The following is a 26,279-nucleotide window of genomic DNA, read 5'->3' as shown; positions in this document are numbered from 1 at the left end:
GTCACCTGGCAGAAGCCGTCTGCACAGAGGGGAGATGCCCAGAGAGGACCAAGAGCCTCCTGGACAACTCGCAGACTCAAATCCAAAGCACCAGTCGGTGTGACAACTCCAGAAACCATGTTCTCAGTGGACAGGGTCTGTGACCATTTAGCAAAAGCCCTTCTGCGTGGACCCTACGTGGCTGAGCACAGACCGCAGCCTTGCAAAGGCAAACGCCTTCAAGAGACCCCGTTCTCCCAGCATCTGGACACAGTCGCAGACATGTGCCCAGTTTCTGAGCGAGCTCGGGAACCGAGGGGACCCCCGTGGCGACCGCCAGCCTCTTTCAACCCTGCTCCTCCAGGACGGCCTCCCCCAAACTCCAGGACCGCACAGTCCAGCCCAGGCCCTGTGGGCATCAGGGTCCTGCGTCCACTCTTCCCTGTCCCTCCCCATGGCCCGCCTGCCAGGTGACAGCACAGGCCACCCTTTCTCTGCTCACTGTCTCGGCTGAACACATCCTGTCCCACAGCTAGGGTGAGCGTGTGTGTCCCAGCTGCCCAACTCCAGCGCATACTGGGTGGCTGGACTGGGTAAAGCCACCTCGGACCTGACCACAGCTGTCCTTCAGGCGAACGCCACATCCAGAATGCTGCCCTCAAAGCGACTATTGGCAAACGAGGGTTCCCCAGCCTCCCCCACGTCGTCCTGAGGCTCCTGGGTGCCTCTGTCCACTCCCCCTTCCTCTGGTTCCCAAGGCTGTTCCTGGGATCAGGCATCTGCACCCCAACCCCCCTACCACAACCTCAGCGCATGAAGGCGCCCATGCGCTCTTGCCCGTTCGGAGGTGAGGCCTTAGCACGGCAGGGTCTCCAGACCGACTTGTTGCTTTCGGTCCCCGCTTGTTCCCAGCCAGCTGGAGCACACGCAGAGCTCCCGGAATGACCCTGCACCCGCAGTCACGGGGGCTCACCTCCGATCGCCCATGGGGAGCGACCTGCACGGCTCAACCGGACAAGCAGGGCTGGCCAAGGGACCGAAGCGTGTGTGACTCCTGGGCAGAGGGAAACACCCATCCAAGGCGCAAGACAGACCAAGGGAGGGAAACCCAGCAACGGGGAGACGCCCGTGTTTGCCACGTTTTCAGATCCTGCACCGTGCCTGGCTGTAAGGTGCCAGCGGGCCGTCCACACCTCTCCAGGAGGGCCTCCGTCCCCTTCCCCTGGAGGACTGCGAGGAGGGGTTTTCCTCGGGCCCTCAGCCAAGACGAGGCACGGCCGCAGGTGAGCGCAGAGGCAGGCGTGAGGGCCTGGTTGTCCTTAATAAAACCAGACATTAAACACCTTTGCAGAAGCAACACAAGACTCCTCTTCTGGTTTTCTGCAGGTGGATACAGGTTTGAACCAAAAATGTCAACGCCGTTTGGTATACTGTTATTTTTAAATAAAAATTTCCCTCACTTGAAATTTTCAACACGGTAGAAAGGAATCCTCAATAATTGTTAGGTGTGAAGGGGTCTGAGACCAGAAAGCACGGACTGCTTCTCAAAGGGTGACGTGGCTTTTGTGTAAGAAGCCACGGTTTCCACGACTACCTAACTTCTGTCCTGACACACGGCTGGGGAAGGCTGTGGCACAATGACCACTGCCCCTTTGTGTAGGGGAACCATTCACGAGCCAAGCACGTCCAGGAGGTCACTACCGTGACACCCGCGCCCTCAGGCTCGAGTTTGCATCCGCCGGCCCGCGGGCCGTGACGTGCCCCTAGCGCTCTGTGGGGGTCGCCGGCTGCCCCACAGAGCTGTGGTCAGCCGTCTCAAGCCAGCTTTCAGCCTCGGGAAGGTCAAACTGGGAGAAGGAAACGTGCAAAAAGAGAGCAAGGGGGGAAGGGTTCTGAGGACAACACAAGAGTCCAACTCTCTGGGAAACGCTTTCAGAACGTTTTGAACTCTGCAGCCCAAAGGGGCCCCGCTCCTTCCAGATGCCCCTCGGGTCCTGCAACTTGGGTCTCCTCGGGACAGCTTCCCCCTTCCTCATGGACTCAGGTGTCCCCAAGCGCAGTGGCTTGTCCCCTGCTCCGCTGTCTGGGCCGCAAGGGTGGAAGCAGCTGGAAAAGGTGCCAGGCTGACTTCCGTGGCTCCGACCCTCCTCCCGCCCCTCGCAGCGGACAGGCTTCCGTCTCGCTTCGGATCACTGTTCAGGGCTGTGGCTTGAAGCATTTGGGTCAGTCAACAGACAGGTGGCTTAATTTAGTGGAATTATTTGCTTTTCCTGTATTTTAAAGCTACAGGGACCACGACCAGGGAGCGCGTGTCTCAGACCACTTCACGGGGCCTTACAGATCGGAGGCGAACGGGAGGCTGAGACCCCGAGAGGCGAAATGAGCTCCTGAAGCCGAGCTCGGGCGGCGCTGCCCGCGGTGCACAGTCCGTCTCACGCAAGGTGGGACGAGGAGACAAAGCGCACAGCAGCCGGTGAGAAAACCCCAGTCGCTCCGATCTTCCCAGAGACGGTCCTTCCCCGGGTTACTCCGTTTGGTTTCATCAAAAACTACTAAAATCTGAGTGTCCCAGTGGGGACACTCCGTTTGAGGATGAAGGGAACACGGACATATGTGCTTCAGCGTGACGTTGTAGCGGCATGGCGCTGCAGGTCCCAGGCGCTGCAGGTCCCAGGGGCCGGGTCACGCGTGCCCTCGGTTTCCGTCTCCTGGCTGAGGGGTCGCTGGAGACACGCCAGCCCCGGCCAGGCCTAGTTACAGGCACCCCGAGGCATCGCCAGGACTCATCGGGTGTCCCACAGGGGGTCCGATCTCAGCCTCTCCAGGTCCACCCGTCTGTGCTGAACGGCTGTTTCTCACCTCTTCCAGTTCAGACGGCCGGCCCCATACCGAAGGGTAGAATTAACTTTTTAGTTTCCTTATAACATTTAATGAAGCTGCCATCACGAGAGAAGTCACAGTCCCGCAGTGGTTTTCAGAACCACACAGAGCTCACAAATGAGGGCTGTGTCGTGTCCACACGCTGCCCAGACCAGTGGCCATGAGAGGGGACGGCCACTGGGGGACAGGGACACAGGCTACCAGGCCTCAGGCATCACCAGGGACTGAAGGGGATTTGGATGACGAAAAGACCTTCTTCTGAACTTGGCTCAGGATGAGGGAAAAGAGGGGCCCCTGGGGGCTCAGTCAGTTGAGTGACTCTCGGTTTCAGCTCAGGTCACGATCTCAGGGTGTTGAGGTCGAGCCCCACAAAGGCTCTGCACTCAGTGGCGAATCTGTTTGCTCTCCTCCCCGCCTCTCCTCTAGCGCCCTTGGGCAGGGGCTTTCTAGCTCGCTCGCTCGCTCACTAAATAAAATCTTAAAAAAAATTAAAAAAAAAAAAAGATGAGGTGGGGGTGGGAGAGCTGGGGTAACTGGGTGATGGACACTGGGGCGGGGGGGACGGGCTAAGCCTGACGAGTCACAGACCTGCACCCTGGGGCAGACAGTACGTTATAGGTTAATAAAAAATGAGGGAAAAGAGAACTGCAAAGTTTGCCGGCTGTCAGCCGGTTTCATTACTGTTCAGCCACATTTCAGGGTCAAGTCCGAGATGCTAAAGCTCTTCCTGAAGGCTCTCTAGCAGCCAACAAGGCCCACGTCCCGCTCGCGATGGAGCAGGGAGGCCGAGGGCGTGGACTCGGATGGTGCCCCAGGGTGACCCACTCGGCCTCAAGCAAGAGGAGACGACCAACACCAAGGCCCCTGGCTTCCCAGAGGGGAACAGGCCGGGGTCCCCCTCCCCACCAGAGCTGCAGCTTCCCGAGGACGGGGTGCAGGTCAGCGGCGAGCCCTCTCCTCCAGCAGCCAGCAAGCCCAGCTCCTGCTGAGACCGTGCGTGAGTGAACACGAACGACACGCGTGTGCCCACAGCTGGGCTCCGACACCGCACACGCAGAGCTTACCACACACACGCAACCTAGGCGTTTCTTCCGTTTTGTTTCGTTTTGTGACAGTCAGGAAATGCTGATGCTACGGACTTATTTTTCTTCCTAAGTTGGGGCAGGTGCCCCAAGAGCTTGAGACTAAACAGAAAGTATGAAGGATGGGGAAGAACGGGAACGTGGCCAGCCCTTTGGGCGCTGAGCCTTGCAAACCGCACGAGCTCAGGACTTCTTAAATCCACACACCTGAGCTCTCACCACAGCTACTGGCCAACACGCTTTCCTCTTTTCAACTACGTAATACACAGTCATTCTGGCTGCAAAAATTCATGGCTAGTGCCCGTCCCTGTGGAAGTCGAGTCCCTCTTAGAAGACGCCCGACAGGCCGCCCGTGGCATGCCAGGGGAGCACACCAGACGCCCCCCGGGGCTCAGCCACAGCAGATGCCCTACAAGCTCAAGGAAGGGGTGTGTGCTCAGGGCTCCAGTCACGGGCACGAAGGGTGACAGCGATGGGGAGAGCCTCCACCCACCGCCCTTCACCCAGCATCTGTCCCTCCTGCGGCCGTGGGCGGAGCAGCTCCCGAGAAGAGGACTGCGACCGGCCCGCCCCGTACGGACCTGCTCCTCCCGAGCACAGGGCCGACCGGCCCCCCGGGAGCTGTGGGGGACTCGAACACCACCACTTGTTTCATCACCAAGTTTCACTTTATTGACAGGACATCTTGGAAGGCAAGCTGCATTAGAAGAGCTCTGAGCAGGAGGACGCGGACACACGTGCAGGTATGTCAGTCGCTTTGGAGCAACAGCAGCGACGGGCACAGGGGGCCACGTTTTTTTCAAGGGTGTACGCAGACTTACACTGGGCAACTGCTGAACTCGGCAGAAGCCTGGCGTGAAGACGCCGGCGCCGAGCCCGCAGGAAACCCGGCTGCATGTGGTCGGCTGCCTGAGGCTCTTCCAGCGGCAGAGCTCCAACACCGGGTCCAAAGGCGGCACAGGGGCAAAGCAGCGGCTCTTCTTTCCTTGTTCTAGCAGCAAGCTCATGGCACAGAGGAGCATCAGAACACAAAGGGCTTGTAATGAACACCCACACTTTGAAACAACTCGTTCTTCGACCGCGAGGGTCGGTCCTGTTCCAGCACGCCTCAGTTGGGCCACCTGCAACACAAGGGACCGTGTGAGCTCCCCTGCCAGGCGCAGGCTGGCAGCCGGCCCACGGGGAGAAGGGCCGGGTCCCCGCATCCTGCGGAGGGCAGGCCTGGCCGGGGCGGCTGGCGTGTGGGGCCTGTGCACACCTTACTTGTGAGTCTGGGAGAGGAGACGACGTTCCACGCATGTGCAGCCTGATTCCAGAATGAGCTAAGGACAAGCCCTCACTGAAGGAAGCACACTGACCATCACTGTGACTTCCCAGCTCACGGTGGCAGCCACGAACACCTGTCCTGACACCACACACTGCGTGCGTCCCATGTGCTGACTCGTGCGGCCCCGAGGGCCGGCATCCTCCATATGCTGGGGATCGTTCCCGCCGTGGCGACTCTGGAAGTTGCCCACTGCCCTCCCTCTGAATGCCCCTCCCCAGGACGCAGGGCACCAGCTCACCAGCCTCTCCGGACCCCTCGAGTGGCCCCTGCATAGATGGTGGTAGATGCTGGGGCCTGGGGTCTGTGCTGACAGACTCCAGCACTGCAGAAGCCATGGAGCATGTGGTCACTGCGGGTCTGCATGGTGGCCGCATGGGAGGACACGCTCCCTCTCACTGACATGGGGGTGGGGGTGACATCACCCCTTAGGTTTGCTGTCCAAGACCATACACACAGCAGGCCAGAGCCGGAAGCCAACCCACAGCCAGCACTGGCACCGCAATCACAGTGTACCCTAAAGCTCTCCTCCCCTCGCATTTTCTACCCAAGTTAATGGCACTAAAATCTGAGCCTGACGCAAGTCAGAGCCCTGAGGATCATCCCACGGCCCTTACGCACTGCTGCCCTCACCCTAGTTTCAAGCGGCCGCTCAGGGGTTCCCTGGAGTTTCTTAACCATGTCATTCCCTTGGTGTCTCCAGGAAGAGCGGCAGACTTGTCCTCGGATCGGGAGTCAAAGAGCAGGGATCCCCAAGGATAAGGGTCCTGTGGCTGGAAGTCCCACCCGGGGCACAGGCTTCGAGTGGCCTTTTTGGTACCTGACTCTTCAACACAACGTGCCTCAAGAATTACCAGCCGTGTGAGAAAAAGAAATCTAAAACAAAAACAAGGGCCAAAGCAAACACAGAGAAACCTGGAAGAAGAGTCTGTGAAGGAAAAAGAAAAAAACGAAATAGAACTATTGCTGTCATTAATTTCCCTGGATGCAAAAGAAATGCTCCAATTACAAAGCAATGAAGAGTCTGCATCAAACAAAGAAAAAAAGCAGAATTCCAGAATTTAGAAACAGCAAAATTAAAGACCAGAAAGGATGGGAGACGAAGCTGAGGAGATCGCCCATGAAAAGATACTCGGAGGGAAAATACAGGACGATTACAGAGCTGGAACACGGTGCCTAACCTCCGAGACAAAGGACAGCAGAGCGAGAGGGAGGAGGACATCAGAGAAGAAATCACTGGAGGAAAGTTCAGGTCTGAGAGCCAGGAAGCAGCTTCGTGTCGGCATCGGCCAGGGGGCCGGGGGCTGTGTAGGTGGGAAGGCTGCTGGGGTGCGCGGGCTTGGGTGGCGCTCCCCACTGCCCTCCGGGGACTCTCTGACCCACCGGTTAACCTCCGTGCGTTTGTGTTTTTCTTCCTGTAACTGATATCCTGTAAGTGAGAGCTACTTTCATACCACTGTGGGGGGAAAGGATGCTTGACATGACTTTTAATCTTTTAAATTAAATTAACATTTTTTATCTTTTTAAATTTATTGAGACTTGTTTAATAGCCTAACGAGATCTAACCTGGAGAATGTTCCATGTGCACTGCAAAGAATGTGTATTTTGCTGTTTGGGGATGAAATGTTCTGTATTTACCTGTTAAGTCCATCTGGTCTAATGTACCATTCATTCAAAGAAATGTTTCCTTACTGTTTTTTTGCCTGGATGATCTATCCACAAGGTAAGCGGAGTGTTAAGGCCCCTACATGCTTGAATTACTGTCAACTTCTCTCCTCATGTGTTAGTATCTGCTTTGTGTGTCTAGACGTGCCCATGCTGGCGATACACACATCTACACTCGTTGTACCCTCTCGCCGGGTGATCCCTTTATCATTACATAATGTCCTTCCTTTGTTTCTTGTTACAGTTGTTAAAGTTCATTTTTTCCAAGAATTGCTACCCCAACCTTTTTTCCCACTTCAATACTCATGGAAAATATTTACCCATCTCTCCACCTTCAGTCTGCGAGTGTCTTTAGATCGGAAGTGAGCCTCCTGTCGGCAGCACACAGATGGGTCTCGTTTTTACCCATTCCATTCATTCCATCACTGTGTCTTTTAATGGGAGTACGCGGACCATTTACATTTTGTGTGTGGACTCCTTGCCACTGTTGTTCTCAGGTCGTCTTTGTAGGTGTTCCCTGGTCTGTCTCTTGCTCTCTCTCCTCATGACGGACTTTCTTTATTGTTACTCTTGTTTTTATCTTTATTTCTTGTGTATGTTTTGTACCTTTTTGGTTTGTGTCACAAGCTCACACACAGCATCCACAGTTCACAGTCGTCTGTGTCATGTTGGCAGTGACGTGAGGTCAAGCACATTCTGAAAGAACGTTAACTCCTTCACGCCTTCTGTGCGTGCCGTCATGTTTCACATCTCTTCCTGAGCCCCCTTTCCTTTCCTAATCTTCTCACTTCTCATTAGGGCTGTCTCTCTTCCAAAGAAGTCTCTTCAGTATTTCTTGAAAGGCCAGTTTAGTGGTGACGGACTCCTTTAACTTCTGTCTGGGAAACTCTCTCTTCTTCTATTCTGCTGGATACGGTATTTTTGGCTGCAGTTTTCCTTTCAGCACTTTGAACAGATCATGCCACTCCTTTCCGGCCTGCAAAGTTTCTGCTCAAAAATCAGCTGACAGTCTTACAGGGTTTCCCTAGTACGCAACTAGGGGTTTCTCTTGCTGCTTTTAAAACTCTGTATCTTATCTTTGACTTTGACACTTTACTTCCTCTGCACTCTCCTGTGGGCCTGCAGACGTTCAGGTTCACTTAGATGCATCCTGTTTGGGACCTTGCAATTCCTGAACCTGGACGTCTGTTTCCTTCCCCAGGAAGTTTTCAGTCATTCCTTCACATGATTTTCTGCCCCTTTCCCACTCTCCTTTACTTCTGGGACCCTATAATGCAAATGTCTGTTTGCTTGATGTTGTCCAAGAGATCCCATAACCCATCCTTATTTGTGTGTTGTTTTCTGTGAGTCACTATACAATACAGCATTCGTTTCTGACGCCACGTTCCAGGATTCACTATGGATGCACCACACCCAGTGCCCCATGTAGTCCGTGACCTCCTTAGTACCCACTACCAGGCTCACCCATCCCCCACCCCCTTCCCTCTAAAACCCTCAGTTTTAAAAAATTCCTTTTTCTTCCTATTCAGCTTAGGTGCTTTCTATCACCCTGTCTTCCAGATCGCTTATCTGTTCTCCTGCATCTCCCAACCTACAGCTGGTTCCCTCCAGTGCGGTTCTCATTTCAGCCGTAGTATTCTTCAACTCTGTTTTTCATGTTTTCTCTTTGTTGAGGTTCTGAGTTCGTCCGCTCTTCTCTGCAGTCCAGTGGGCATCTTCATGACCATGACTCCCAACTCTCCATCAGACATACCGCTCACCTCCTTTCATGTTCAACCTACTTGTGTCTGTGGGTCTAAAATGAATCTGTCACACAGAGCATATGTCAGATTTTTTAAAAAATCTGTTCTGTCAATCTCTTTTGACTGGAGACTTTAATAAATTTAAATTTAAAGTAATTACTGATAAGTAGGGACTTCTGCTACTCTGCATGTTTTCTATGTGCTCGAGAGCTTTTGGTCCTTCCTGTCCTCCATTACTGCCTTCTTCGGTGTTTTAACTGTTTTTTGGTGGACTTTGTTTTGTACAGACACATTTTAATTCTCATTTCCTTGTCTGTATATATTCAATAGCTATTATCTTTGTGTTTACTGTGGGGATTACATCTAACACCTTAAAGTTGTAACAGTCTAAGTTGAATTTAACCAGTAACTTCAACAGCATCACTCTGCTCTGTGGTTCCTCAGAAGGGTAAAAACTGCCCTATGACCCAGTAACTGCACTACTGGGTATTCATCCAAAGGACACAAGCATAGTGATCTGAAGGGGCACCTGCCCCCCCACTGTTTACAGCAGAAATGTCCACAACAGCCCAAATATAGAGCCAAGATGTCCATCGACATGTATGGATGAAGAAAGTGCTTATAATGTATAGTGGAATATAACGCAGACGCCAAGTGAACTCTTGCCATCTGCGAGGGTACGGATGGAACTAGAGGGTGTCATCCTGAGGGAAATAAGTCAATCAGAGAAAGAAATACCACATGATTTCACTTTTATGTGGAATTTAAGACACAAAACAGATGAACACAGGGGAAGGGAGGAAAAAGTAAAATCAGAGAGGGAGGCAAACCATAAGAGATTCTTAACTGCAGGAAACAAACTGAGGGCTGCTGGAGGGGAGGTGGGTGGGGGGAGGGGTAACTGGGTGACGGGCATGAGGAAGGCACGTGAAGTGATGAGCACTGGGCGCTGTATGCAACTGATGAATCACTGAACTCTACCCCTGAAGCTAAAAATACAGCCTACGTTAATTAAATTGAATTTTTAAAAAATTTAAAAAAACAAAACTCTGCTCTGATACAGCTCCACACTACCGTGTGACTTAAGTCACAATCCGCATTTTTATACACTGTATGCCCGGTAACATACATTGTTAATTGAATTTTTATGTGTTTGTCTTTCAAATCATGTAGAAACTAAAAGGTGTAGCAGTAAACCAGAACTGCAGTACTGGCTATGTAACTGCCCGTGCATTTGCCTTGCGTTGTCTTCACAAGGCTTTGGAGTTTGGCCCAGGGTCCCTTCATTTCATCCTAAAGGTCTCCCTTCAGCGCTTCTTGCACGGCAGGTCTTGTGGTCATGACCTCCTTCATCTCAGCTTACACTCATCAGGGAATGTCCTTATTTCCCTCTTATTTTTTTTCATCCACATGCTTTTATTTTTATTCAACTATAAGCAAACAGCAAAATTAACATTCCACAACTCCTCCAGACTGGCTTTTCTTACCAGATGAAGAGGGACCAGTGTAGCAAGGCACAGACTTCAGGATTTCTGACAACCTCTCACCCAGCCCCTCGACTCATCTAGATGGCCTGGCCTTAACCTCCAGCTTCTTCCAGTCCTGCTCTTTAGAGGAGCTGGAGCAGGACACGGAGCCCTGCCCCCACCAGTAACCAGTCTGAGGAGTACCACACGGGGGTTAGTGGACCTGCCAGTCTCTATGGTGAGAGAGACAGCCATGAAAACATGGTGCAGAAGTGCCATTATCCACAATTCAGGACTCAGGTTCACAAAGGCAGAGGAAATGAATCCTTTTTATTTGTTTATTTATTTATTTATGACCATTCTTAAAGACTCTTTGGTTCTCTGCTCTATTTCTGTGAACCAGGTCTTTTTACCTGAAATTTTCTTCTTTAAATTCTGGGTTGCTCTTCTTTTTTTAAGATTTTATTTATTTATTTATTTGACAGAGATCACAAGTAGGCAGAGAGGCAGGCAGAGAGAGAGGGAGGGGGAAGCGGCTCCCCGCCGAGCAGAGAGCCCGACGCGGGGCTCGATCCAAGGACCCTGGGATCATGACCTGAGCCAAAGGTAGAGGCTTTAACCCACTGAGCCACCCAGGCGCCCCTGGGTTGCTATTCTTATGTTAACAATTTGATGACCACATCCTAGTATCAGAATATCCCCCCAAATGGAGTTCAAATTAAATCAAAACATAAATTGGGGTGTGACTATCCAGGGTCATAAAAGACAGGCATAAGGAAGAATCACCCTAAGCCTTGATCTCGGTGCTCAGGCCTCGCCTGTAACTACATGTATCAGTGAACTTGAGAGCGCTGCTTGAGACCTCTGGGACTCTGTTCCCTAACATTCCCCTCCTTCCCAGACAGCTGCTCATAGAGATTGAGCACACAGTCACCCCACTCAGCCTCATAACACATGTCAGCCACTGGGGACCTGAGCTGGAACTTTTTGTGAAAGACCCCACTTTGAATTTGCCATGGCGGTCTCTGATCAGTTGCTGAGAACGGACTTGTCAAACACCAGTGGCCCATCCTGCTCGTAAACCAACCAGACGGACGGAGTGGTGAAGGCCTGTGCCCTTGAGAGGCTCAGAGCCAATGTAATTGGAGAGAGCTGTGTCACTGCTGATGGCACCGCCCTTCATACTGACCACCAGGAAATGGTGCCATTCCCTATATTTGGGGTTCTTCCTGCAGGGAGCATCTGGATCTGTCATGACCAAGGTGTAGTGTTTACCTGGATCAAGGCCATCCCATGCAACAGCAGTGGGCCAGTTCTTAACCTGGGTGGGCATCAGAACTCTGCCCAGCTCGCTGATCCCCGCCCCAGTGTATCCTGCAGATGCTGTGACCGCTTGCCCATTTCCTGCAGGCTCAAAGACCTGGACCACTTGCTGAGGTCCACCAGCATTGTGGGGCCAAGCTGGGCAGACAGCAGCGAAGTCACAGGAGCAAGGTACAGGCCTGCAGCACTGCCTCTGAGTGACCTGCGAACCGTCTCCCTCATTTCTGAAGGACAGTTTGGCCAGGTACTGAATTTTTGGTGCAGTTTTATTCTTTCTGTACTTTGAGTATATCAACCCACTGCTTTCTGGCCTCTGAGGTTTTGGATGAGAAACTGGTGATAAGATTATTGACGATCTCTTGTATCTAATGAGTCACTTCTCTCTTGCTGCTTTCAAGATTTTCTCTGTCTCTGGCCCATAACAGTTTGATTATGATGCACTTTGGCAAGGGTTGAGTTAATTCTAATTAGTTTGTTGAGCTTCCTGAATTTGTAGGTTCATGTCTTTCATCAAATTTGGCAAGTTTTCAACCATTATTCCTTTGAATATTCTTTTTACCTCTTCTCATTCTGGAACTCCCACAATGCATACCATACAATTGCTTGCTGATACCATACGAGTCCCCTCAACCTCTGTTCACTTTTCTTCATTCATCATTTTTTGTTTCTCAGGTTTAAAAATTTCAATTGCCCCATCTTCAAGTTCACAGATTCTTTCTCTACAGCTCAAATGTGCTTCTGAGCCCTTCTAGAGAATATTTCGTTTCAGTCACTATACTTCCCAGCTCCAGATACCTTCTTGGTTCTTTCCGTAATCTTTATTTCTTTATATCTTTTTGTGTTTTCAGTTTGTTCCCTGTTTTCCTTTGCCCATGTCTTCTTGTAGCTCTTTGAAAATCTTTAAGTCTTATCTATTATCTTCTTCAGGGACAGTTTCTGTCCACTAATTTTGTCCCTTGGAGTGGGCCATGCTTACATACTTCTTGGTATGCCTTGTGATTCTGTTGTTGTTGCAAACTGGACGTCATAAAAATTGAATCATACTGTTCTACCTCTGGAAATCGCATTCCTCCCATCTCCTTATGCTTGCTGTTTGTTGTTGTGTGTCTGCTGGAGACCAGCCTGAAGGGAAAGCCTAAGGTCCTCTCACATCATCTCTGACCTCCATTTTTTCCTTGCCGCATATGGTGGCTTTTTAGACACCCCTGCATGGGCAGCTGTTTTTCAATGTCCTGATCCTTAAGTGTCTTGCTTCCTAGAGCAAGAAGTTGGTGGTGGTGGTGGTGGGGGGTGCCTACTAACATGCGTTGCCCCATCAGTGCTACGAAAGCCACTTCAGCCAGTGGAGGCTGAAACGATGGTGGCCAGCCTCTATGCCTGCATCTCAGCAACCAAAAACAGCAGCCACTACACAAGAGCCTGATGCTTGGACAAGGTCCTCATTGTTTACTCTGGCTCCAGCAAGGTGCCCCAGGAATGTGTGCATGGCTGTCTGCCATGGGGCTGGAGGATGGGCAGCCAGAAATGATGGGAATTAACCACAACTTACCAGCCAAGCTATCCACTGGAAGCTGTGTCTTCAGTCTCCACACCGTTCCCAAACAGCTCCTTCAAGCAGTTTCTGGCAATACAATTGTTGTCTAGGTGGAGACACAGATTCCTGGTACTTCCTATGCCCTCTCTTCCCTGAGATGACGGTCCTCCCATTAATTTTTGAATGCAGTACTGTTACTATGCTTTCTGAAAGTGATTTTGACTTCCTCAATAAATATTTGGAATAGATTAATTTCCAAATGGAAAGATTTTTGCTTTTTATTTTTCTGTTGTTATAGGTCTAGTTATTTTTTTGCATACAGAAAATACAGCATGTGTGGTTTCTACTTTTCACTAAATTGACTGAGATTTATTTTGGAGTCTAACACATGGTTAGATTTCTGAACTGTCCATTTGTGGAAAATAACATAAACAAAAGGGCATACACTGCTCTGTATATTTCTATTAGAATAATCTTGTTAAAGCGTTGTTCAAATGCATGTCACTATTGCTGGTCTATATGATCTATTTGTTTCTGGCAGCTATGTGTTAATTAATACTCCCTATCATCAGGACTATGTTTCCTTGCATTTTCCTCATCATTTTTACTCACGACACCAGGTACATAACGGGTCTGACGGACGCTCATGTATCTATCATTTATTCATCCATCCAGCACCTTCTTCCAGCACATATCCCTACATTTTACACACACGTGAACTTCTATTTTTCTAAAAACATCAAGATTTGTTACAATTCTATCCGCTCTCTAAAGCAAGATAAGAAGTTTAGTTTGTCGTTACTTTTCTTTTTGTCTTATTCCCCAGAAACACTAATTACGTTCTCCTTGCTGATCTGGGATTTCAGTCAATTGTTTCCGCATATTTGTTTTTCTTACAGTTAATAACTGTTTAGCAATAAAGGTATTTTATTAATTTCTTAGTTCAACACGGTTTCTCATAGCCCATGTAGTTGTTTTAGGTGAAGTGCTCATTTTGCTACAGCATACCCATTTTCTGTTGTAAAGGATCTGGGAGTCAACATTTTCTGATTCCCGAAAATGTGTTCATTTTTCCTCTTTGGTAGAAGGTTAACTTGGCTGCCTATAGGTTTCTGGACTCAAAATCATTTTTCTATAAAGCAAAGCAGGAAGTGACACGATTCCTGGAGAAGGTTCTGGAGGGGGAGAACTGAAGATGCTCACCAGTAAGGGGCAGTGTTGTGCAGTAGTGACGCCGAGCGACGAGGAGCAGCCGAGGACAGGAGCTCCTGACCCAGGCAGGCTACAAGCACAGTCACTTTGTCCATGAGTAGGTGAAGAGACAGATATCACCTCCGTTATTAAGGATTCGTCCACTTCTCATGGTATTTGGTTATGAATCTAGATGGTGCAGACGCTTGGGGGAGAACAAATGTGGCTAAAGGAATGGACAAAAAGCAAAGCTGCCAGCTGGACTGTGGATAAAGAGGAAGTGCTGGACGGCTAGGGATAGAGGGGGAGTGCAGGACCTGGAAAGCAGCAAAGCATGGACGATGACCTCTGGACAGGACCAAGAGTTCGCTGAGGTCAAGGAGCATAAATTTAAGGTAGGACCAGTAAGCATGACTGTGGGTCTTTCTCTAGCCACATCCCAAATGCAAAGGATTGGATTTAACCAAATAAACACAGTAAAATGAGAAAGGTAAAGCAGTCGAAAGTACATACAAGGAAGTCACTCTGATCGCTGACCGCAGAGGAGAAACAGTAAAGTGAGGACAAGAAGGGGTGTGAGGCCCAATGAAGGGCAGTCGGACCAGTGGACTGGGAGGGTCCTGATCTGACCAAAGGAACATGTGGGTCTGGACACACTGCGCTGGGTGGCTGCAGTGTGTCTGAAACTGAAGTCACGGAATGGCTGAGCTACTGGGAATGGTGGCCAAGGTGGAAGGCCACACTGCTGGGATGGCAGGTCAAGGCACTGTCATCAGGGAAGACTATCTACAGGCTACTGAAATCGCCAAAAATTATTACAAGACTCATGGTGGGAAGAGTGCCAGGGAGCCAGGAGCCAAAATCTTGAAGAATCTGAAGGACAATGGCAGGGTAGGTGGTAGGGTTGGATGACAGGAGATTTAAAGTTTGTAGTTTTAGTACTTTGCCAAAATGGCCAAAGAAATACATTTAGTCCCCCATGCTCTTGTGGAGCTTCCCATTCCCCTGTCTAGAGGAATGTACCCTTCATGTCACCTTCATCTGGACAGGCCTTTTTAGCTGCCCTGATGAACAGAATTGGGTAGCAGAGCTAATGAATGACTTGTGAGGCTAGCTTACAAAAGGTGACATGGCCTCTGCCTGGGTCTTTAGCTCTCGGGTATCCAGCTACCATGCTGGGAAGAAGCCCAAACTAGTCCACAGGGACTAGCGGAGAGGCTCCTGTGGAGAGAAACTGACACCCCTGGCCAAGAGGCAGCATAAGCCAGAAATGTGAATGACTAGGACTTTGAAGGACATCATGTCTCCCAGCTGGGGCCCAGCCACAATGGAGCACAGACAAGCCATGCCAGGCCTGTGAGCACACTAGCTGTATGTTTTACACCACTAAGGCCTGGGATAGCTCATTAGGTAGTTCTACCTACTGCTAGAACAGTCTGGAAGCAGGAATGAAATCATGAAGGTACAGGAGCAAGAGCTACATGAAGGGACTGCCATGTTTGCCAGAGCAAGGTAACAGGACAGCCAGAGAAGAGGCCATGACAGGGGACAGGCACAGGGGACTTCACTGTCCATAGACATGGGACTGCAGAAGTCCCAGTGAGGGCATCAATGGAGGCACGGGATATGGTGGCAGCAGTGGCCATATTAAGAAGAGTGTGAATTCCAGATACGACTTGGGTCTTTTGTGGTTCCACACATCATTGTTCCCAACAGACCATTTGTCAGGGCTTGGGAAAGTGGAGACATCAAGGATGATGCCTGGGTTTCTATGTGAATGATGATTTCCAAAATGAGGAAGGCAGGAAGAAGGAAATGGTAAAGATATCTGCCATATATGTGAACATCAAAGACTTAATACCCATAATATAAAAAAGGCCAAATCAATATAAAAAATCACCCAAGAAAAATTTAGCCAAGGATATGAATGAGTAGTTCACAAAGAGAACTACAAATGGCCAATAAGTGTATGAAAAAGATAAGCTTCACTAGTACTCAGAGAAATGCAAACTAAAGTGTTGTTCTTTTTTGACCATAGACGGTAAAGATTAAAAGGGCCGAAAATCTGCATACAGTGAAAAGTGGAGTGGTCAAGACTCTTGTGTGCAGTGGGAACTGACCAGGAAGAGGGGCAAGGGAGATGGTGACCTCAGGTCAGAAGGTAACATGACAACACCCAGCAGCCCCACAGCTCTCAGTCAGCACAAGCAGGCAGTTCCAACCCTACACACCGTACATGGAGTCAATCAGGATTTCTGGCCACGAGAATGCTGAATCAAGAAAAACTTTGTGTCTTTGGGTCCCTCTCAAATATTTTTTTTCCAATTCAAATAACTGTCTTTCTTAACAAGATAGAAATGCAGGAAATGCCCAGTCTCTTGTAGTTTCATCCCCACCCTGAACACAACCACTGTTAGTCAGTCTGATGCTTACGCATCTGTTTAATTCACGTCTCAATTCTAGGCTCCTCTCTGTTTCCTTTTTATTTTAAAGATTTTGTTTTGAGAGAGTGAGAGAGGAGAGCAGAAGCACCCTAAAGGGGGAGGGGCATACAGAGAGAGAAGGAGACCCCTTACTGTGCGTGAAGCCTGATGTGGGGCTCAATCCCAGGAGCTAAAGGCAGATGCCTGACTGACTGAGCCACCCAGGCACCCTCTTTTTTTTTTTTTTCCCCAGCTTTACTGAAGCGTGACTGACAAATAAAAACCTGTATATATTTAAGGCGTACAGCATGGTGTTTTAATGTAGCTAACCCTTGTGTAAGAATTACCGCGATCAATCTAACCCTTCTATCACTTCACATAATTCCTACTTGTGTGTGTGTAGTGAGAACACTCAAGACCCATTCTACTCGCTCACCAAATTCCAAGTATAGATTTTTAGTATACTTATTGTGCTGTACATTAGATGTCTCGAATTTATTCACCTTATAACTGAGTATTTGTACACTTCGACCAACATCTCCCCATTTCCTTAACCCTGAAGCCCCTGGCAGCTACCATTCTACGGTTTCTCGAAGTTCGACTTTTTCAGATTCCACATATAAGTGATGCCATTAAATATTTGTCCTTCTCTGTCTGGCTTATTTCACTTGGCATAGCATCCTCTGAGATCACCCCCACTGTCAAAAATGGCAGGATTTCCTTTTTATGGCTGGATATTACTTGTGTATATGCACCACAATTTCTTGATCTGTTCATCTGCTGACGACTTAGGTTACTTCCACGTTGGCTACTGTGAAAAATACCACAATGAACACTGCAGGGCAGATATTTCTTCGAGATATTGATTTCCTTTCCTCCAGGTATATACATCCAGAGGAGGACTGCTGGACCACAGGGTAGTTCCATTTTTAGAGGAACTGCCATACTGTTTTCCACAGTGGCTTTCTCCATTTACATTCCATCAATGGTGCACAAGAGTTCCTTTTTCTCCACATCCTCATCAATGCTTATCTCTTGTCTTTTTGATGATGGTCATTCTAACAGGTATGAGGTGGTATCTCACTGCGGTTCTGATTTGTATTTCAATGATGATTAGTGATACTGAGCACCTCTTCATGTACCTGTTGGCCATCTGTAAGCCTTCTGTGGAGAAATGTCTGTTCAAGTTCCTTTGCTCCTTTTTCAATTGGGTTATTTAGGATTTGATTTTTTTACTATTGAGTTATAGTAGTTCCTTTTATATTTTAGGTATTAACCTCTTATCAGATACATGGTTTGAAAATATTTTCTCCCATTCCATAGATGGTCTTTTCATTTTGTTCACCATTTCCTTTGCCATGCAGAAGCTTTTTAGTTTGATGGAGTCCCACTTGTATATTTTTGCTGTTCTTCCCTATGCTTTTGGAGTCACATCCAAAAAATCATTTCTAAGACCGACGTCAAGGAGGTTATTCCCTATATTTTCTTCTGGGAATTTTACAGTTTTAGGTCTTACGTTCAAGTCTTTAATGCATTTTTGTGTAAATTAAGGGTCCAATTTCGTTCTTATACATGTGGATATGCAGTTTCCCCAACATTATTTATTGAAGAGACTGTCCCTTTCTCCATTGTGTTATTGGAGCCCCTGTTGAAAACTGGTTCACCATATATTTGAGGTTTTATTTCTGGGCTTTCTATTCTGTTCCATCGATCTATGAGTCTATTTTTGTGCAAGTACCAAATTATTTTGATTACTTTAGCTTTGTAACACAGTTTGAAATCAAGAAAAGTGACACCTTTACCTTTGCTGTTCTTTCTCAAGATTGCTTTGGGTTTGGGGGGTATTTTGTGGTTCTATATAAATTTTAGGGTTGTTTATCCCACTGCTGTGAAAAATGCTATTAAAATTTTCATAGGGATTGCACTGAGCATGTGGATTACTTTGGGTAGTATGACTATTTTAACAATTCTTTTCCAATCTATGAACACAAAATATCTTTCCACTTACTTGTGTCTTCAATTTCTTCCATCAGTGTTTCATAGTTTTCATTATACAGATCTTTTACCTCCTTGGTAAAATTTATTTCTAAATATTTCATTCTTTTTAATGCTACTATAATTAGAATTCTTTTCCTAATTACTTTTTTGGATAGTCTGCTGTTAATGTATAGAAATGCAACTGATTTTTTTATATTGAACCTGTATCCTTCAACTTTACTGAATTCACTTAATAGTCCTAAAAGTTTTCTGACAGAATCTTTAGATTTTCTATATATGAGATCATTACATCAAACGGATCTTACCTCCTCCTTTTCTTTTTTTTTTTTCTTTTTAAAAGATTTTATTTATTTATTTGCCAGACAGAGATCACAAGTAGGCAGAGAGGCAGGCAGAGAGAAGAGGAGGAAGCAGGCTCCCTGCTGGGCAGAGAGACCGATGTGGGGCTCGATCCCAGGACCCTGGGATCATGACCTGAACAGAGGCTTTAACCCACTGAGCCACCCAGGCACCCCCAACTTTTTTTTTTTTTTTTTTAAGATTTCCCTCCTCCTTTTCAATTTGGATGCCTTTTATTTCTTTTTCTTGCCTAACTGCTCCGGCTAGAATTTCTAGTACTATGCCGCACAGAAGTAGTGAGAGTGGTCACCCTGCTCTTATTCCTGATCTTAGAGAAAGAGCTTTCAACATTTCATCATTGTATATGATACTAGTTATGGGTTGGTCATATGAGGCCTTTGTTAAGTTGAGGCACACTCTTTTTACGTTTACTTTGTTGACAGCTTTAACCATGAAAGGATGATAAAGTCTGTAAACATATAAAGAAAATATTAACACAGCTAAAGGGAGAAGTAGACAGTAATATAACAATAGCAGGGGAGTCCAATACCCTACTTTCAACAATGGGTGCATCACCCAAATACAAAGCAGTAAGGACACACTTTAAGCCAGACGGACTGGACAGACATCTGTAACAGATGAATACACACTCTCTTCAAGCATTCAAGAATGTTCCTCAGGGTAGATCATATGTTGGACTATAAAACAAGTCTTAAAAATTTAACAAGACTGATGGGCACCTGGGTAGCTCAGTTGGTTAAGTATCCACCTCTTGATTTCAGCTCAGGTCATGATCTCAGGGTTGTGAGATCAAGCCCCCTCATTGGGCTTCATGCTTGGTGTGGAGGCTGCTTGAGATTCTTTCCCCCCTCTCTGTCCCTCACTCTCCTAACTTTACAAGACTGAAATTGTATCAAGTATAGTTTCTGATCCCAACGGTATGAAACTCGAAATCAGTAAGAAGAAAAGTGGAAAATTCATAAATCTGTAGAAATTGAAAAACACATTTGTGAACAACCGGTAGGTCAAGGAAGAAATCAAAAGGTACCTTGATACAAACACAAACAGAATACAACATACAAAAACTAATGGGAGGCAAAAATAACAGGATGCAACCAAAGCAGTTCTAAGAGGGATGTTTATAGCAATAAATGCCTATGTCAGAAGAAAGAGACATCTCAAATAAACAACCTTACTTTACAGGTCAAGGAACTAGAAAAAGATCATACTAAGCCCAAATATAGTAGAAGGAAGGAAATAAAAAAGATTTAAAAAATAAGACAAGTAAGAGATTACAAAAATAAATGAAATTAAATTAGTTTTTTGAAAAGATATACAAAATTGACAAACCTTGAGCTAGACTGCCCAAGAGAAAAAGATAGATGACTCAAATCAAATTACAAACAAAGAGAATAAATTAAAACTGATACTACAGACACTTACACACCCAAAACTGGATGACGTCGAAGAAATGGATAAATTCTGAGACATACAACCTACCAAGACTGAATCACGATGAGGCAGATCATCTGAACAGACCAATAAGTGAGAAAGGAGATTGAATCGGTAATTAAAAAGTTCCCAACAAATGAAAAGTCCAGGACTAGATGGCATCGCTCGTGAATCCTACCAAACATTTAAAGAATTAATGCCAATCCTTCCCAACTCTTCAAAAAAAATGAAGGATCACTTCCAAAGTCATTTTATGAGGCCAGCAATCCCTGATACCAAAACCAGACAAGGACACTATATGAAAACGATAGGACAACAGCCCTGATGAACAATGATGCAAAAATCCTTGACAAAATATTAGCAAACCAAATTCAACAGAACGTTAACATGTCATACACCATGATCAGTGGTATTTATCCCTTGGAAGCAAGGAGGGTTCAACACATGCAGATCAATCAACATGACAAATTAACAGAACGAAGGACAAAGAATCCTACGACCATCTCCATCGATGCAGAAACAGCATTTGACAAAATTTAACATCCTCCTTCTTCCCAAAGATCCCAATATATTAGATCATGAAGTGTCTTCCGAATAATCAAAGAAATGCAAAATATTTAATTATGAGTGACATATTGTTTTATTTTCATTTTCAAATTGATACGTGGACATTTCATCCCAGCCAGACTAGGCTGCAGCGGTGACTAACTTACACAACGAGACCACGGAAACTGACCATAAGCACTGGCTCCTCAAACAAAAGAGACTGAACGAACTCAAGGACTTCATCAAGCTTACTAATGACAACGAACGTTTTACTGACAAGCTGCAGTGCAGATATTATAAAGGGGGAGAACAATTTTCACGGCGGTCTACTCTTTTCATCTAAGGGATGAGAAATTCATTTCAAAGTTATAAAAATAAGCAGCAAAGAAATGAAACTTCTAGAAGCAACAGTGGTCTCAAACGAGCACAAATGAAAGGAACAGAATGTTGACAGACAGGAAACACTGAAGTGGAATGAAACAAATCTATTTCTAAAGCTGGGGAATTGGGGCGCCTGGGTGGCTCAGTCATTGGGTGTCTGCCTTCAGCTCAGGTCATGATCCCAGGTCCTGGGATCGAGCCCCATATCGGGCTCCCTGCCCAGCGGGAAGCCTGCTTCTCCCTCTCCCACTCCCCCTGCTTGTGTCCCCTCTCTCCCTGTCTCTGTCAAATAAATAAATAAAATCTTAAAAAAGTAAATGAGTAAAACTGGGCCATAAGGTTGTAGGTCTTACAAGACTTGCATGGAAAGTAACCAGGTACACAGTGTATCTCAGAAGGCCTTTGCAGGAAGCAGTGAGGGTGTTTCAAACATAAAACCTACATGTATTAAAACACCTGGAGAATGTACCCCATTCTGGTAAACACCAGATGGGATTCTAAGGCCAGACAAAGCCAGGAGCTCTGCATATTTGAGCTGCTGGGGTAATGCATGAAGTACAACACGCGAACTGGGCTGTGAATATGCTCGGGGGTTACTCTGTTTCTACAGACAGCGACGACTGCGAGTGTCCTCAGAGGAACACGTGTGAGCATTATCTGCAAGTGCTGGAAACCTCCAGAGCCACAGCGTGTGGGGCCGGACAGGCCACTGACACAGGTCTTCTATCCCCTAAATCTAGATTTCCTTCCATTGTCAGTATCCCAGAGGTTGAGCTCAGTAAAACTTTGGCCTTAAAATGACAATTCTTAAGTTATTTGAGAATTCTTCCATGAAACTTGGAAAATCTAGAACATTTTTTAAAACCGAGAGCTGTTCAATGCTTAGATAGAGCAAGAAATGAACCTCTCATTAGCAGCATTATAAATTAAGCTTCCTGACAATGAATGAGTGCCTCCTCCCCACACACCCCTACAGGCCTCCTGTCTAATGCCAGGTGTCTGTCGGCTGGGACCCAGGCCTGCCTCTCACGCACTGTTGTCAGGAACTCTGAGCTGGAGCCTGGCCAGAGTAAAATGGAAAGGAGGATTTGGCAGGAACAGACCCGTGGGCCATACACCATTATGATTCCCAGGCAGGGCTAGGCCCTCCATGCAGAGCTGGCTCTCCCGCCAGGAAAGCGAGAAGAAGGCTGTTACCTCTTTCCCTATATTTATAGCTAGAAACCACGTTTGGAATATTATACAGCCGTAGTGCATCATGTCTCCAATCCTTACAGTATTTACAATCTAGCATTAAATTAAAAAAAGCAGGACATAGTAAGATTCCAACTCACTTAAAAAAAAAAAAAAAGCAACCACACCTTTGAGACACAGATAAAGAAATGAGAATGAGGATGTTAGGAGCTGCCTGGGCCACAGAGTCAGGCACAGCCTCTGAAAACGGCCAACGGAGCTCTTCTTCATATGCTGCAAGAGAAGTCACTGAAAAGCTTCGCTCTCAAGAAGGGCATCCCAGGGCTTTAAGGCTGGACCTCCCATCCCCTTCTCTCCACACTTTTTTGAGAGGAAGCAAACTTATTTGCAAACCACGTTAACTTAGCCCCATGTCAGGATTCAGCATCTGAATTTTTTTAAAGTTAGCAACTGATATGAAAGATACATGCTCCAAAGACAGATGCTTTACTTTCATCCTTGATAAAATGGGTTTATTATGGGGATGGAAGTGGTGCACTTACCCAGAAGAGGATGAGTATCTCCTCCAATGGTCAGGTTCATATTGTCTATTTCCTGTACCAAACAGATACGAAAACCAAAACTAAGTTAATTACATTTCTCTAAAATTCAAACAGAAAAAAAAACAGGACATTTCCAAGTAGGTATCAAAACAACATGCCGAGCTGTATTTGGAGAACAGCATTTTTATTCTATTTTCTGTTGCAGCCACTATCATTAAAGTTTGTTGCACAATTATTCCATTAGAGTAGGAAGCAATTAATTAAGAGGTGGCTGTGCTGGCAGAAAGAAGCATGTCCTCAGTGCTCCTCTGAATGCCAGTTCCAACCACTGGCACGGTAGCCAGACAGCCTCCACGGCCAGTGACACTGGGGAAGGAGCTGCATGTGCAAATGGCTCATGGAGGACACTTGGCCAAGGACGGAGCGAGCGGTGTGCGGCTCTTTCCCCAGCTGAGTGCAGAGGCCCCCATGCCCGTGCAGCTGGTCACTCCTCACCTTCCACGACACAGGGAGTGTCAGGGGAACCAGAGGAGAGCCGCCCCGCCGGGAAAAACGGAGGTCGTTCGCACACTCAGAAAATGACATTTTCCTGACCCTCTGCTGCCTGAGGATGCCCGCGCCTCTCCCGCCGAGGGCAGGCTGTGTGGCTCAGCCGCTCCCACAAATGAGAGCCTGGCAGGGGCTCTGGTCAAGGGCTGGATGACGGGAGCGGGTCACAGCGAGGCCAGAAGGAGGCTTCCAGGCCCCTCCTTGTTATCACAGATGATCAGAGATGGTTTTACAATAGCCCAGCACTCCTCCAGAATTACCACCGACAAGTGAAAATCTGAAGAAATCACAGGCAAATGCGATTTGCTACTGACTGTGGAATTTAACACATCATTTCTCACCAACAGCAAGGAAGAAGTTAGGGTGTTCTCACTGTCGCTGCTTTGAAGTTCCCCACCACAGGGAGGGTCTCACCTCTGCCGGTCCCATGACCCCTCCCCAGTTCCCAGGCCAGGAAGCAAACGTTTCACAGGGAGGCTGGTGCCCCTCCCTAAAAGGCCCCGGCTGCCCCGCCTGGCCCGTGTGGGCTCACAGAGGCAGCCACTGCTGCTGCTGGTGCCGCTCCTCTGCCCCTCCTCCTCCATGGACTGTCTCCTGGTAACTCAGTACACTCATTCGGAGGCATTTTTAATTTTACATAAAGAATTCTGTCTGTTAACTGTGTCCAGGAAGTACTGACAACTTTCTACTCGGACTACTTAAATATCTCTAAAAAATACTAAAACCGGAATTCAAAGGTAGACATAAGCGAGCAAACAGTGTGTGGGCCCAGCAACGATGATGTAATTAATTCTATCACGGTGACAAAACTGAAAAAGTGGATTCCCTAACCTTAAATAACGTTCCAGCTCTAATAAAAGACTTTCTATGTGTGTGTGACTCGTATCTTACACAGGAGTATCTGAAATCAGACAACACACTGGTACCACCAGGAACATTTCCGTGAACGTTTCTCCACGGGAGACATCGGTCTTTGCTGAACCACCGCCTTGAGGGAGGCTTGGGAGACACCCCCACGCTCCAGTTCTCAGGGCGGCTGACACCGTGTCACATCAGTTCAGGTGGTCTGCACAGGCTTCAGCACGTCCGTGTGCTCTGCTGTGCCCGTCACGGTGTAACTGCCGACTGTCACCACATGTTCTGATGACACCAGGGGCTGCTCCCGAAGCCAGCATTCCATCCCCAGATTCCGAAATCTGATCCTAGCTCAGCACCCACCCCGTGCAATTCTGCCTCTGACCTGTGGTCTCACAGGGCACGTGTTTCAGCCCCGAGCCCTCCTGTACCAGCATCCCCGGTCTTCCGTGCGGCCGCTGCGGCCCTGGCCCTAAGGAGGAGATTCCTGCAAACCCGGGCACCTGGGGCAGCTTCAGCCTCTCGATGCTGTGTCTGTTACAATCTCCTTGCTTCTACGTAACCACAACGGAAGAGGGAAGACGGGCTTCTCCAGGCCTTGGGAGGGCGTCTGACAAACATCCTGAAGCGTTGCAAACGCCCCCTGAAATCCGGGGGTCACTCGTGTGCGTGGGGGAACGACTGCAGGCTCTGACCTGTGCTCAGGTCAGGTCGCTGGTGAACAGCGGGTCCTGCCTGTGAGAACCCACTGCAGCAGGCTTCCTCTGGGGACGAGGAGAGACAGGAAGACACCCTCCAACAGCTATGAGAGACTCGAATCCAAGCACTCAGTAGGGCGACTGCACCCGGCTTGCCTGGAACCCCGGGACCCAGCCGGTAGGACACCAAAGCCTGCCTAGGCTGCCTGCGGATGACACGGCAGGGAGCACAGCCCAGGGAGCGTCTCAGGGGAAGCGTGCACGTGCAGGGCCACGGGCCACAGCTGATGTGCTCATCTGCCTGGAGACTCACGGTCTCTCCCACCTGTTCCCAGGCCTCACCAGCAGCCCTTCTCACCATGACTTTGTATGGCCTAAACTTTCCTGACTTCCGTAGACCCAGCAGGAAGGAAAGGAGACAAGCCCAGGCCAAAGGGGATTAAGAGGAGTGTCACCATTTCCCACACCAGTGACAGCATGGAGAGGTGCCCCTGTGGAGGCCTCAGTCATCTGCTCAGAGGGAGCGCAGGGAGGACTGTGCACGCCCTGTCACGCCAAGCTGCCTGAAACGTGTCCAGCGGGCCTGCCCTCACCCTGCTGACCCGAGCCAGCCAGGTGTGCTCTACCCCTCACTGGAGGGCCAGGGTCACAGGAGTCTGACACCACAGCTGCAAGGGTGACAGGGACCCAGGCTCCTGCTACTTACACGCGGGCTATCTGGCCACATAGGGCCGGACTCCCACCCTGTTCCCGGCCCAGCGCACGCTTGAACTTCAAACGGTACTGGAGCCTAATTCCGACCCTGTGAGCATCAGCGAACAGGAGCTTTGAAGTGAAGGTGTGCAGGCTCTGAGCTCCGCAGGGCAGGCCGGCGGCCACAGGAAACGTGCCCGAATGGACACATGCAGCAACTCATCTGGAGTGATCTCTGGGGCTCTGACCAAAGCTGTGAGGCCCTGGACGCGCCGCTCCTCTGCCGTCCGCCAACCTTACCGCCCGTGAGCCTCCCTCCTGCTGCCCTTCCAGCTCCACACGGCTCCCTGGGGCCCTGCCTCCCGTGCACACCCCCCCGGAGCATCTGCTCTCGCTCACCGGGACTCTGAGGATGTACCACCC

At 48.4% G+C, this 26,279-nt stretch overlaps 1 protein-coding gene and 1 pseudogene across 3 annotated transcripts in view; both read right to left on the bottom strand.

The window, feature by feature from the left end:
* Positions 1-5,014: 5,014 nt before the first annotated feature.
* Positions 5,015-26,279, bottom strand: part of FAM120B (family with sequence similarity 120B) — a 90,293-nt gene continuing 69,028 nt past the window's right edge. For all 3 annotated transcript variants that reach the window (XM_032837261.1, XM_032837263.1, XM_032837262.1), the window contains 2 exons: positions 23,062-23,113; positions 5,015-5,062 (listed from right to left, as the gene is read on the bottom strand). In XM_032837261.1, coding sequence (XP_032693152.1) covers positions 5,050-5,062; positions 23,062-23,113 — 65 coding nt within the window. In that variant the 3' untranslated portion in view covers positions 5,015-5,049. The remainder of the gene's footprint in view (positions 5,063-23,061; positions 23,114-26,279) is intronic.
* Positions 10,787-12,372, bottom strand: LOC116854984 (annotated as a pseudogene).

Source organism: Lontra canadensis, unplaced genomic scaffold, assembly GCF_010015895.1.
Source record: "Lontra canadensis isolate GAN:19392208 unplaced genomic scaffold, GSC_riverotter_1.0 scaffold97, whole genome shotgun sequence".
Lineage (NCBI taxonomy): Eukaryota > Metazoa > Chordata > Mammalia > Carnivora > Mustelidae > Lontra > Lontra canadensis.
The sequence above is the reverse complement of the archived record's forward strand: the minus strand, read 5'-3'. Positions and strand labels throughout refer to the sequence as shown.